General features: G+C 48.3%; 1 protein-coding gene across 7 annotated transcripts in view; it reads left to right on the top strand.

The window, feature by feature from the left end:
- LOC123837354 (zinc finger and SCAN domain-containing protein 16-like) overlaps window positions 1-13,788 on the top strand; it is a 30,488-nt gene that overhangs the window by 10,716 nt on the left and 5,984 nt on the right. For 2 of the 7 annotated variants that reach the window (XR_010413862.1, XR_010413863.1), the window contains exons 1-4: window positions 2,632-2,930; window positions 4,194-4,648; window positions 4,777-4,924; window positions 9,570-10,647. Coding sequence is in view for 5 of the 7 variants with exons in the window: in XM_064598405.1 (XP_064454475.1) it covers window positions 4,250-4,648; window positions 4,777-4,924; window positions 9,570-10,510 (1,488 nt within the window). In the remaining 2 variants the exon portion in view is untranslated. The other 5 variants (XM_045866235.3, XM_045866234.3, XM_064598405.1 and 2 more) reach the window with 5 other exon arrangements.

Raw genomic sequence — 13,788 nt, 5'->3', positions numbered from 1 at the left:
GTAATGATCTACTCATTCCAATTGTGCATCTATGTCCCCTCCCCACCATCCTCACTGTCCTACCCAGATTGCAACTCTTTTCTCACCCAGTATCATTAAATCTTTGATTTTGCTTTCTTCCTTTTCAATTCTGATTGAAATCTCATCAAACTCTTTCCCTAAAGCCTCCTAGCATGCTCACTTCCTCCACATTATGGATGTTTCTCACGCACACAAGCCTAGAGCTCTTTGGACAGGATGATCAAGAACTGTTCCAGCACCTTTATAATCTGCTCCTTAATGTGTATCTTTTTTTTTTTTTAAAAGATTTTATTTATTTATTTGAGAGAGAGCACATGAGAGGGGGGAGGGTCAGAGGGATAAGCAGACTCCCTGCTGAGCAGGGAACCCGATGCGGGACTCCATCCAGGGACTCCAGGATCATGACCTGAGCCGAAGGCAGTCGCTTAACCAACTGAGCCACCCAGGCGCCCCCTTAATGTGTATTTTGGACCTCAGCCTCTAACAGCAACATTCCTAGAGTTAGCTCAGAGATTTTGGGGGCCCAGACATTCGTTTCCTGCTAACATTACTACCTAAAGCATTGGCAGAATTTCTGGTCAATAGACCTATTCCACTGCTGCCAAGATTCTTACACCCTAGTCTGGCCCCCTTCTTTTACTAATAGAGGTTATTTGGCTTTTGGAGACTGTCTTAGGGATCAGTTTGCTAAAGTCTTCAACTCCTTAGTCATCCTGATCTTGAATAGAGATAGGGTTCAGGAAGATTCCACTGAGTGTTCTGGGAGAATTCCTAAGGCAGGGAAAATTTAACATTTCCCTGATAAAACTGTCACATACCCTTGTTTTGTCTAAGACGTCATTACAACACCGCAAAATAAAATCTTAGGCTTAGGTAATGCTTTTGTAAAGCTATACAGATTTTCCCTCCAAAATGGCCTTAAATTTTTCAGGCTTTAATACCAACCAACCAAGTAAAAACATATTTACTAAGCATTTAATACAACTCAACAGATAATACAAAGAAAGACAGGACAGATCCCTGCCATCCAGATGCTGGTAAGATTCCAGAAATAATACTTCTGCCTTTGGTGAGGGCAGCCTGGGTACCCCATAAGAAAGAGCCGAATTGAAAAGGAAGAAAGCAAAATCAAAGAAGAGCAATCAAATCCAGCTAAAGGACATCTGTCTTGGAGCAAGTGGCTCAGTACAGCACAGAGGATTTAGAGGAGCTGAAAGAAAGCTAGAGACTTTCCTTCTCTAACCTGAGCTCCTTGCCCACCGCGGCAGATGCTCATTCTCACGTATCTCAAACTCTGCAAGACCCTCAACACCAACCTCACTCTTCTACCATCAGTCTTCAGTTCAGTCATAACCACCTTTCCAATATGTCTCCGTTCTTACAAGGGTGATCTGCTTTGTCACAGGTCATCTATGTGTGCCGCCTCAACACTGAAGTCTTACTCATTTGCTCCCTTTAGGCAGGTTCTCTGCTAGTCCTGTAAGTTAGCAAAGCGCATCGGTGGTTCTCCGCTTCCCACTCCTCCACCAACTGGAAGAACTGGCGGAGTGGAAGCTTCTTGTATTTTCCAGCGCCCTGTTCTCTACCTGGGATTTCAATTTTTTTTTCTTTTTTTTTTTAATTTTATTTATTTATTCATGAGAGACGGGGGGGGGGGGCAGAGGGAGAAGCAGGCCTCCCGCAGAGCAGGGAGCCCGATGCGGGGCTCGATCCCAGGACCCTGGGATCGTGACCTGAGCCGAAGGCAGTCGCTTAACGACTGAGCCACCCAGGCGCCCGGGATTTCAATTTTCTTAAGGAAACTTTTGAAGTGCCTGTAACACTCGTTCTCCGCACCCCTCACGCAGGAGCTCATCTGAACCCTGGAACGAAGGGCGTGCCCCTCTGCACAAGACACAGTAGCCAGCGATGCAAACTGGAGAGGACAGCCCCAAGGAGCTCTCTGCCTAGAACACGGTAAGAAATCCCGTTGCTAAGTGGCTTTTACTGCAGCCCGTACGAAAGTACCAAGTTTCCAAGCGCTGTGCGGCAACGCGGTATTCCCCGGTTCTTAGAACAAGTCTACGGAGCGCCGTCCTTCCCGATCCGTGAGGACGTGACCTCAGAAGAGCTCACCCAGTAACCGGAGAACTGCGGACTCCAGCGGCAAGTCCCGCCGCCTCGGAGCCGAAGCTGCTGAGCACCGGCCGCTCGGCCGGAGCCTCCCGGCGCGCGGCCTGCCGCACACGCGTGGAAGGGTCGCGGCGCCCCCGGCTCCGCGGGGTCGGGACGCACAGAAGCCCAGGAATGACGTCACTCTCGCGGCGCCCCGCGTGCCGCGCGGCAGGAATCCGGGGCGGAGCGGCCCCGAGCGGGCTCCCGGGCTGACAGCGGGGCGCACGGCGCAGCGCCCGGCACGGAGGCCTCAGCGTCCCCTGCGGGCGGGCGGGCGGGCGGCCGTCCGCCGCGCCGCGCAGGTGGGTCCGCGCTGCCGGCGCTCGGCCGGAGGGCACAGGCCGCGGCGGGGGGCCGGGGCGCGAGTCGCCGCGCGCGACCCCTCCTCCCCGGCGGCCCCGCCCCTCGCGTCCCGACGGGCCGCCGCGCCCCCGGCGCGCGGGGATCGCTGGTCCCGCCGGAAGCGGCCGGGCCGGGCCGGGCCTGGGGGGGGGGGGGCTGCGTCCGGGCGGCTCGGGGCCGCGGCCCGGCTCGGCCCGCCTCCCCGGAGTCCGGGTCCCTGCGGCCTGGGGACGCACAGCCAGAGCGCCCGAGCCGGGACCGCCGTGCTGTCTCGTCCTTGGAAGACGTGGACGCTGCGAGTCCCCGTGTCCCGCGCCCTGAGGGACCCCCAAACCGGCTCACTAAGCCCTCCCCTAATCCTTGGGGCCGGGAGACACACCTTCGGGGGCGTGGAGGATGCCGAGGGGCGGCAGGTGAGAGGCGCGCACGCCACGCGCGAGGGGCCGCGCTGCGCGGCCCTGAGCTCGGTGCCGGGAGACCGAGGCAGGGCTCCGAAGCCAGCGCCCAGGCGGCGGGGTCGCGGCGAGCAGTGGCGCGGTTCCGAGGTGCCGCCGGGGGCGAGCTCTGAATCTAGCGCCGTCCCGTCCGCACCCACTCTCAGAGCAACCCTACGGGCAAGGTTTAGTTCGCCGGCTCCTTTCCTGGTCTTGCTACCTGTGCCGCGGTTGTGCGAGTAATTAGCGCTAGGGAAGCTGGGTGAAGGGCCCAGGGACTCGTCTGCACCATTTGGGGAGATTTCTTCAAATTCAAGAGTATTTCAAAACAATACGTTAGGAAGAAAGGTAAGATTTTTACAGAGGGGGAAGTACAGGTTTGGAGGGGTTAAGCCACTACGCATAGGGGAACACGACACGATTCAAGCCTAGGTCTTCGGAATCCACAGCCCACGTCCTTCCCCGCGGCCCGCCATGCTGATGAGGTGGTCCACGTTTCAACAGACAGGCCCTGCTAAGTCTGCTATTCCGTGGAAAACTGAAACCATCTACACCCACGCAGCCTACTGCCTCCCTAGGTTAAGGTGACTTTACTGTTCATTTGTCTACACTAGATATGACGCTATTCCACTATCTTTATCAACATGACACTATTCCAGGAAATTCTTGCCCTAGAAGATAAAGTTGCAAATAATCATATGTTTCAAGAAATTACCCCTCAAAAAATCCACCTGAATGACTATCAGACTCCCAACTTTTTGATCCAGACTTTTTGAAACCTTCAGCTGAAAACCTTCACCTTGTTGTGTTCATCAGTTCTAAACTGTTGTCATGATCCTTCTCCAAACCTCATTCTGCTTTGAAAGATCTGTCTTAAACCCCTGAAACCTCATAAATATCCTGACTTTGCCTTCCTCCTTGGGAGAAGTACTACTAAGTAACTCTGTCAAGGTAGTGCTAGCATTCTTAAGAATAAATTCAGCTTGCCCTTATCAATGGATTGTTTTGGTGTTATTTTTGGAAAGCAGGGGTCCAACAATAGTCTCAATATAATGAAAAATGCTCTTTCTTGACAAACATTCCCTCTACTTAGAAAAAGGTTTGAATTACTTAAACATGTTTTTTTTAATTTGGGTCAAGCCTTCTTGCTCTTCTGAAACAGAAACATTAGACTTAGTAAGTTCAAGCATTTAATCAGCGTGTGTGGGTCTATCTTTTTAACTGTGGTTTCTATAACCTTAGGAGTGTTCCCTGAAAGATAACCCTCGTTATCGTCCTCTCTGACCATTGGAGCTGGAATGGCTGCAGTGTTACTTCCACTGGCTCCTGAAGAGCCAGAGGGCCTCTTCAGAGTAGACAACAAAAAAGGTCCTGCCAAGGTTCAGGGATCTGGCCCACAGGAGAGCAGCCCAAACAGCCAGGAGCTATTCCGCCAGCGCTTCCGACAGTTCTGCTACAAGGAGACTCCTGGACCCCGTGAGGCCTTGAGCCAGCTCTGGGTGTTCTGCTGTGAGTGGTTAAGACCTGAGATACACAGCAAGGAGCAGATGTTGGACTTGCTGGTGCTGGAGCAGTTTCTGACCATCCTGCCCGAGGAGCTGCAGGCCTGGGTGCGGGAGCAGCACCCAGAGAGCGGGGAGGAGGCCGTGGCTGCGCTGGAAGATCTGGAGAAGGAATTGGATGAACCAGACCAGCAGGTAGAAAGGGACCTGTGCTCAGTGCAGGGATGGTTGGGAGTGGGCATGCAGGCTGATCCTTTATGGGCTCTCGGGATCATGTAGACTGTGGGCCCTTCAGATGCCCAAATGAGCCTGCTTTTTCTCAGGTTTCAACCCAGACCTGTGCACAGGAAGTGCTTTCTGAGACATCAGAGCCTCTGGACCCAGCTAAGGAAGCAACATCTCTCCAGCCTCAACCCATGGAGATCCAGCTTACGGGTGAATCTCAGGACCCTCAGCACCAACAGGATTGTGGTTAGTGTTGACACTTGGGTCATATGGCTCCCCTGGAGACCTTAGAATCATTCATCATTGAACACATATATATTGAATACTTACTCTGTGCCAGGCACCATGCAAGGCACTGGGTATAGTGAATAAAGCAGACGTGACCCTTGCTTTCACGGAGCTTACAAAATAAATGTACCATAACAGATTGTAGATGGGGGAAGAAGAAGGTAGTCAGAGAAGGCCCTTTTGAGGAAGTAACATGAGTAGAGTAGAGTAGAAATTAGCCAGGTGAGTTGTAGAAGGGAAAGCAATGTAGGCCTAAGAGCATGTACAAAAACAGGTGGGAAAGAGGTGGGTTTGAAAGAAGGCCAGTGTGACTGGAGCATGAAGAGAGAGGCAGAAGAGCAGAGAGAAGGAGAGGTCAGGGGCCAGAACACAAGCGCTTTGTGGGTGCAGGTAAGGAGTCAGTACGTCTTTAACTTTCAGGCTATATGAGACCTACCTCTGGGTTCTATGGGAATCGGAGGAATTTAAATTCCATTATTTTCATGGGCTTTTTAAATTTTGCCTATAACTAGGATAAATAAATTAATAAAATAAAATTCTCCTGTAACTCAGGAACTAGACTCTATCAACCCTAGGCACCCTAGATTATAGTTGGTCATTCATAGAAACCAGTTTCTCTTTAAAAGTTGAAATCAGTTTTTTTCTTTCATAGCAAGTTTATTAAATTCCTGATGTACTTTATCAGTTATTAAAGGCACCATTCTCTGGGCCAACACCTTTCCTCTGGGTTCACTCTTATTGAAGTTCATTCTTTAATAATTATCTTAGGTTCTTTGGGTGTAGACTTAGTCTTTGCATGTCTGAAAATACGCTTATTTTGCCCTCCCCTCCTTTTTTTTAACATATATATATATATATATATATATATATTTTTTTTTTTTTTTAAGTAGGCTCCACGCCCAACACCGGGCTTGAACTCACGACCCTGAGATCAAGAGTTGGACGCTGCACCAACTGAGCCAGCCAGGCGCCCCTTTCCTCCCTTTTTACTCACACTTGAGCTAGAGTAAAATTCGGACTGACCATTTTCTTCTTCAGCATTTGGAAGGTCTTGCGGGCACTACTACTTCTAGTAGCTAGTCTTCTAGCTTTTGTGGTGTGCTATATTATCAGTGTCTAAATGCCTTTTTTATTTTTTTAGGGATACCATCTTTTCTCATTAATAGCATTTCTATTTACTCTTAGCCTTTATGATGTGAAGTTTCACTAAAACGTGTGTGCTGATAGGGTTTTATTTTTACTCATCTTGCTTGGTCCATAAATGTCCTGTTGCTAAGAACCCATGTTTTTCTTCACTTCTGGAAAATTCTCAGCTATCGGTTCTTTACATAACGGGTTTTTTTATTCTTTATGTATTTTCTTCAGGGACTCCCAGAAGATGCTGGTTAGAACGTATTTATCAATCTATTCACTTCGCTGAACTACTTTTTCATATCCTTTAGGCCTTTGTCTCTGTGGTACATCCCAGCGGAGTCCTGTTACATTCCAATTTATTCCATCTCCAGTTTGTCCATTTCTAAAATTCCTATTCAGTTTTTATATCATCTTTTCTTGTTTCATTTTTACTGATTTTATTTCATAATTCCATGTTTATGTGCCATGGACACTGTCATCACTTACCTCTTTCAGGTATCTTTCATCTTTTCAGGCTTTTTGATGAGAATAATTGCATCTGGATTGAATTCATGTTCCAGGTGGTGATTTTGTTAACCATCTTTCTTAGCATTCTGTTCACGTGTTTTGAAATTTTCATCTCTGGGCTCATTCTGAGTTCTTTCTCATCTGCTGTACATTCTCTCCTTCCTTGCTGAGCCGTTCTGTGGCTCCTTCTCCCCGACCCCACACCCACACCAAGGCTCCCGTGATCACACACACCCCGTCAGTGTCATCACAGGCTTCCAGGTGGCCTGACGGGCTTCTTGGTCGCAGAGCCGTCCACGTGCTCGTGTGTGCGCGCCTGGGAGTCCCACCCAGACTCCCCATTTTCCTGTGGGCCACCGTCTCCGTCCCTCTCTGGAGCCCAGCAGGCCCATGGCTGCAACTGTAGCTACGATTCTGTGCTTTTGTTTCCTTTCTGATCCACAGAGAAGTTTGTCTTGTTCAGCACAGATGTGTTATAGATTAATTTTTACTTTTATCACCCCACGTATTTGGAGCTAGATTATGAAGTTGCTGTGCCATCCTGACTAGAAGTACACCATCTTCCCCAACCTTTTTTTTTTTTTAATATTTTTATTTCTTTAAGTAATCTCTACTCTCAATGTGGGGCTTGAACTCACGACCCCGAGATCAAGAGTCACATACTCAGGGCGCCTGGGTGGCTCAGTTGTTAAACGCCTGCCTTCAGCTCAGGTCATGATCCCAGGGTCTTGGGTTCGAGCCCCACAGCGGGCTCCCTGCTCCACGGGAAGCCTGCTTCTCCCTCTCCCACTCCCCCTGCTTGTTTTCCCTCTCTCGCTGTGTCTCTCTTTGTCAAATAAATAAATAAAATCTTTTTATTTTTAAGTTTTTTTTTTTTTTAATTTATTTGTGAGAGAGAGAATGAGAGACAGAGAGCATGAGAGGGAGGAGGGTCAGAGGGAGAAGCAGACTCCCTGCTGAGCAGGGAGCCCGATGTGGGACTCGATCCCAGGACTCCAGGACCATGACCTGAGCCAAAGGCAGTCACTTAACCAACTGAGCCACCCAGGCGCCCAATAAATAAAATCTTTAAAAAAAAAAAAAAAACAGTCACATACTCTACTGGCTGAGCTAGCCGGGAACCCCTTCCCCAACCTTTTTCAGTCAGTCAGAAATTATGTTTCTACGCTGTGATGTTTTTTAATAATAATCCATTAGTTTTTTCTAATGCTGATACGAATTTTCTGTTCTATGTGCAGCGATGTTTTGGATCCCATCCTACAGTACATTTTATATTTGCTAATGGCTCTAAAAGATTATGTTCTTTTTTTCTTTTTTAAAGATCATATTTAGGGAGAGCACGTGCGAGCACAGGAGCAGGGGGAGGGGCAGGAGGAGAGGGGGAGAGAGAATTCCAAGTGGACTCTGCACTGAGCGGGGCCCCATGCGGGGCTCAGTCTCACGACCCCGAGATCATGACCTGAGCTGAAATCGAGAGTCGGACGCTCAACGGACTGAGCCACCCAGGTGCCCCTAAAAAACTGTTCTTACATAAATGTGTACTTTGTGTGATTTTCCTTTGAATTCTGCACACAAATGTATCTAAGGTAGCTATAACAGTTTTAAAGTGCCCCAAACTTTTAAGACAACCTTATGTAACCAGTAACAGGAGAACTTTCTCAGCAGTGCGGCCAGGTGGTCTGGTGAGGAACTACCACAGGCCCCAGTCCTAAAAGGAGGCCTGCAGAAAGGGAAAGCTCCTCCCACTCTGGGCAGCATTGCTTCTAGGCTCCTCCTGCATACAGTGGGAGCCCTGACACCGAGGGGGGCTGTCACTTTCCTGAGGTGGGGTGCCAGTGAACTTTGTCCCTCCTCCACACTCAGAGAGCTCACACCTGCAGTTTGGCCACGGCTCCTTCGCCCCATCCTCCCAGAGTATCCTTAGCTGACCCGTTTGGGCGCAGTTGGCCCGTGCCTCTGCCTAGGGTTAGGTCTGACGTATACCGCCTCCTGGATCTTCAGCTGTCTCCATACTTGTCTTTCCTCCCATTGCTGCCACCACCCCCCACCCCCCCCATTTAAAAGCATATCGCTTTTCCCTGCATTATTCCTACATGGTTACAAATTCTGCCCTTCACTCTGGGTCCTAAAATGGGATTACTTCAGGGAGAATATGCCTGAGTGGGACAATCTCACTTTTTTTCAGCAACTGTTGACCACTGAGGAAGTGGCCACATGGCCCACCCTGGAGGATGGGGGTGTTGGGACCCTGCTCAGAGGCACCTTTGTAGGAGAGTCAGGCAGGGGAATTATGGGAACATGCTTTCCTGGGGTCAGGACAGACGGGAGTCTGGGTCTGCTAAAGACCGTCCTCTGTGTTCGTGACTGTTTGCCTGAGAAGTCTCAATGGTCCACAGAGTGTAGCTTCAGGCTTGACAGACTCCCAGGTTCTCCTTTGCAAGAAGAGTAGTGATGTCTTTGGGGCCATATCGGTTTCTGTCTGTCCCTACATGATAACAACCTTTTGTGCCCCATGTGTCTAGACTCTGATCTCCTTGTTCTGCATATCTGGAAATAGGTACTTTTCTGCACTCCAGCCCCGCATTTTTCAGTCTCCCAGAGGCCTTCGCCACCTGCCTAGAGCTCCTTCCCAGCTCCACATCAGCACTGGCCCCCATGGCTTCCCTTCTGCTCCTCCCACAGTCCCGTTCCTTCATCCCTCTCTACTCTGGTCTTCGGAACCTGCTTTCATCTCAGATCTTTTCTTCTGTTGTTGACTTGTTCCTCCCTGACTTAATCTCCACTCTGCTCAAATCGTGCCCTGCTAGTCCAGACACTGCTAGTCCTCTCTTCCTTTGCAGTCTCCCACTTTCTTCCTCAAATGTTGTAAAACTATTTTGCTGGCATAGTTAAGCTGTGTGCTTCTAGTATATGGGTTTAATTTTATTTCCTGTATATGTCATTGATATTCGTTTTGTTTCAGATGATGTGATCGGAATTGGGAAAGGGGAACTGATTCAAAAGCAGGAGTTAACTATAGATACGGAGTCTCCAAAAAAGTCATCTGGCCAAATGAATGGAAAGGTCCCTGAATGTGGAGAGACCCAAGAACAGGAAGGATGGACAAAAAGATATCAGAGAAACACTTCAACTGAGAAAAGATACAAGTGTGATGAATGTGGGAGAAGATTCACTCAAAACTCAAGCCTCATTAGACATAAAAGAATCCACACTGGAGAAAGACCCTATTCATGTAATGTGTGCGGCAAAACTTTCATCCAGAGCTCACAACTTATTGACCATCAGAGAATACATAACCGGTTAAAACCCTATCAGTGTGATGAGTGTGGAAAAGCCTTTTATTACAGTTCACACCTTGTTCAGCATCAGAGGATCCACACTGGAGAAAAACCTTTCCAATGCAATGAGTGTGGGAAAGCTTTTCACTACAGCTCAGGCCTTGTTCGACACCAGAGGACCCACACAGGAGAGAAGCCATACCAGTGCAGAGACTGTGGGAAGGCTTTCTGTCTGAGCTCACATCTGATTCAGCATCAGAGAGTCCACACTGGGGAGAAGCCGTACCACTGCAGCGAGTGTGGGAAAAGCTTCAGCCAGAGCTCGGGCCTCTTCCATCACCAGAGAATCCACAGTGGGGAGAAACCCTATGAGTGTGATGAGTGTGGGAAGGCCTTCAGCCACAGCTCAGCCCTGGTGGGACACCAGCGCATCCACAGTGGAGAGAGGCCTTATGAGTGTGACGTATGCGGGAAAGCTTTCAGTTACAGCTCACATCTTCTGGGACACCGAAGAATCCACACTGGAGAGAAGCCCTATGAGTGTGACGTATGTGGGAAAGCTTTCCGGCGGAGCTCACACCTCATTGTACATCAGCGGATCCACACTGGAGAGAAGCCCTGGTGATTGTCGGCGCTCATTCCTGCAGAACGCCAGAAAAGCACAGCTGGCAGGGGACGCCCCCATGACAGCGACATGGGGAATTCTGTGATCACCACTGCAGTTTGCGCAGTCATTTGAGAATACTTCCGGAGCTGAGACAGGTGATCCCGACAGCTTACCAAACAAGCGCGTCCTTCCACATTCCCAGACTTCGTCTCTGAAGCCAGGGCTCAGGAAACCTCAGTGATCCGTGAGATATGTACTTGGGGGTTGTAGAGACAGCTGCTGTCCCTTCCCTCCTTCTCCCCACTGTTTTCTTTGGAGTTAGGATAATGGTCTTGTCTGAAGTGTGAATTTAGAGTTAACACCTCATCTACATAAAAAAAAAAAAATCCTGCATTTTAGGTTAACTTGATAAGAGACATCAGCCTATCAATTATCTACATGAAAACTTTGTGAATACAAAAACCACTCTGTAATCTGGGATGAACGATTTGTGCAGATAGGAAAGTCAGCAGGAGGATCATGCACATTCCAGTGACCCTTCACATCTTCCACCAGAGATGGCAAACGGGCCAGTGGGCTGTATTTGGCCTACACATGTATTTTTCCCAAATGCTATTTTCTTCAATAATATATAAAATTTTTCAAATTTTTAAAGCTATTTTTTTAAGGTTTATTTATTTGGAGAGGGAGAGTTCCAAGCAGACTGCACTGAGCACGGAGCCCAACGCAGGGCTCGATCTCATGACCCTGAGATCATGACCTGAGCCAAAATCAAGAATCAGACGCCCAACTGACTGCACTACCCAGGTGCCCCAGTGAGTAGATTTTTTTAAAACATTTTGTTTATTTCTTTAGAGAGAGCATGAGCAGGAGGAGGGGCAGAGGGAGAGAGAGAATCCTCAAGCAGATTCCCTGCTGAGCTCAGAGCCTGAAACAGGGCTCGATATCACCACCCTGAGATCATGACCTGAGCCAAAATCAAGAATCAGATGCCCGACTGACTGTGCTACCCAGGTGCCCCAATTTTTTAAAAATCTGTCGATTTCACATAAAATATGACTTTCTGGATTCTCTTAAAAAATGCATGCTGTGGCAACACTAGATGGCATATTCCCACAAGGCAAGAGTTGAACAGATTATCACTGCTGTGTGTTTAGACGCAGTCCACTGCCACACAGCTTCCTGGGGTCTCCCTGTGCTCCCTGCTCCTCCACCTGGGGGAGCCCGTCCTGCCCTAAGGGCTTCTCAGGGGCTTGTGGGTTCCAGGCCAGCTTGCCACCAAGAGCTCCGTCCCCCAATAAGATTTTCTCTGAAGAAAAGGGCTTTCTGCTAACAACAGCTTGAAGATTTAGATTAAAAAATAAGTTTAAAAGTGTGTGCTTGTGCACCTGAAGGTAGAGGAAAGCCCCTTTAAAATCTTCCTTAGATAGAACGTATAGGTAATTATTGAAAGTCACCTGCAGCCGCTCCAGGTGAAACCCGTGGAGACTAGTCCTTTGGGTGAGATGAGAGCACAACACACGTGATGGGGCTCGACCCTCACGTCAGAGTTAGAAGGCCTGGGGCTGAAAGCGGAGGTGCAGCTCAGAAAGAGAAGCTTGGAGATCTGAAGCATTCAGTGACAGGAGCAGCTGTGGGAAGGCTGTGGGATGAGGCCCAAACGGGAGACTGGGGAGAGGTGAGAAGAAAAAGCTATGAATATGGGAAGGTCTGGGATAAACGGAGGGAAGGAGAAAGGCCAGAGACGCCAGGAAAACACTGCAGACAGGAAGCCAAAGCAAAGGTAGTGAAAACATGAGGTGAGAAAGCATGATTTAAAGAAATGTCAGTGGAGGGACGCCTGGTGGCTCAGACAGTTAAGTTCAAGGCATGATCCGGGTCCTGGGATTGGGCTCCACGTCGGGCTCTCTGCTGAGCAGGGAGTCTGCTTCTCTCTCTCTCCCTCTATGCTCTGTCTCTTGCTCTCTTGCTTTCTCTCAAGCTAATAAAGCAAATAAAATATTTTTTTAAAAATGAAAGAAATGTGGAGGTTGAGAGGCTGGAGGTGGGAGCACTGAGTATGAATCCACCCTTCATTTCCATGCCATGTAGGACAAATGCCTAATATGAAAGGCCCTCACCCAAATCTGAGTTCGCTGCTGTTTGTTTGTATCACTCAGGACCCTGGCCCTGCATGGGTCTCTGAGTGTTGGGACACAGGACACTTCTCCTTAGGTATAGAAAAAGACTGTTCAGGGCGCCTGGGTGGCTCAGTTGGTTGGGCGACTGCCTTCGGCTCAGGTCATGATCCTGGAGTCCAGGGATCGAGTCCCGCATCAGGCTCCCTGCTCGGCAGGGAGTCTGCTTCTCCCTCTGACCCTGCTCTCTCTCTCTCAAATAAATAAATAAAATCTTTAAAAAAAAAAAAAAGAAGAAAAAGAAAAAGACTGTTCAACCCTGCTCAGCCTGGACTCTGCCTTCTTAACAAAACCAGCCAAGCAGGAGGATTCTCCCCCAGGAGCAAGAATACATTTCTGGTGGGGCCCCTGGGTGGCACAGTGGGTCAAGCATCTGACTCTTGATTTTGGCTCAGGTCATGATCTCAGGGTCATGAAATTGAGCCAAGCCCCGAGTCAGTTAGGTGCTGGGTGTGGAGCCTGCTTAATATTCTCTCTCTCCCTCTGCCCCCACCCCACCACCCTGGCTGGTGCATGCGCCTGCGCTCTCCCCATTCTCTAAATAAATAAATAAATAAATAAATATTTTTTTTTAAAGAATTCATGCTTGGCCTCTCTGGGAAGCATGTAATTTACCCATTCCTCCTAAAGAGGAAAAAGTGTGTTGTGAGATAGAAATACCCATTATAAATTAATTAAGTGATGTAGCAAAAGGAAAAGTCCTTTGCAAACTCTGACATCATGGCTGCCATTTGTTGAACATCAGTTGTGTCCAGCATCGAGCCTGATGTATCTGATGTCAACGTTCCAACTCTTCTGTAAGGTACTATTTATTATCGCAAACAATGTGTAGATGTAATTTATTCTTATGAAAGGCTTATAATAAGATGAAAAGTTTTTAATACATTTAAATGTTAAACAGCCTATAAAAGTATTTTTAGAATATAATAACTAAAACAGACAAAATATTAAAAGTTGGAAGTAATAAAATGTCAACAGTGTATTTAGGTAATGAAAAGGGAGTGAGTCTCACCTTTTCTATTTCTCTGTATATTCCAAATGGGAAAGTTAGAATTCATCATACACATGTAGTAAACACTTTTTAAAAATTAAAATACTACAGAATTGAGCTTTTCTGGA

This window comes from Mirounga angustirostris, unplaced genomic scaffold (genome assembly GCF_029215605.1).
Source record: "Mirounga angustirostris isolate CCGP_5_RB_7025 unplaced genomic scaffold, mMirAng1.0.hap1 SCAF_8, whole genome shotgun sequence".
Classification (NCBI taxonomy): domain Eukaryota; kingdom Metazoa; phylum Chordata; class Mammalia; order Carnivora; family Phocidae; genus Mirounga; species Mirounga angustirostris.
Note: the sequence above shows the minus strand (reverse complement) of the source record. Positions and strands in the feature narration are given on the sequence as shown.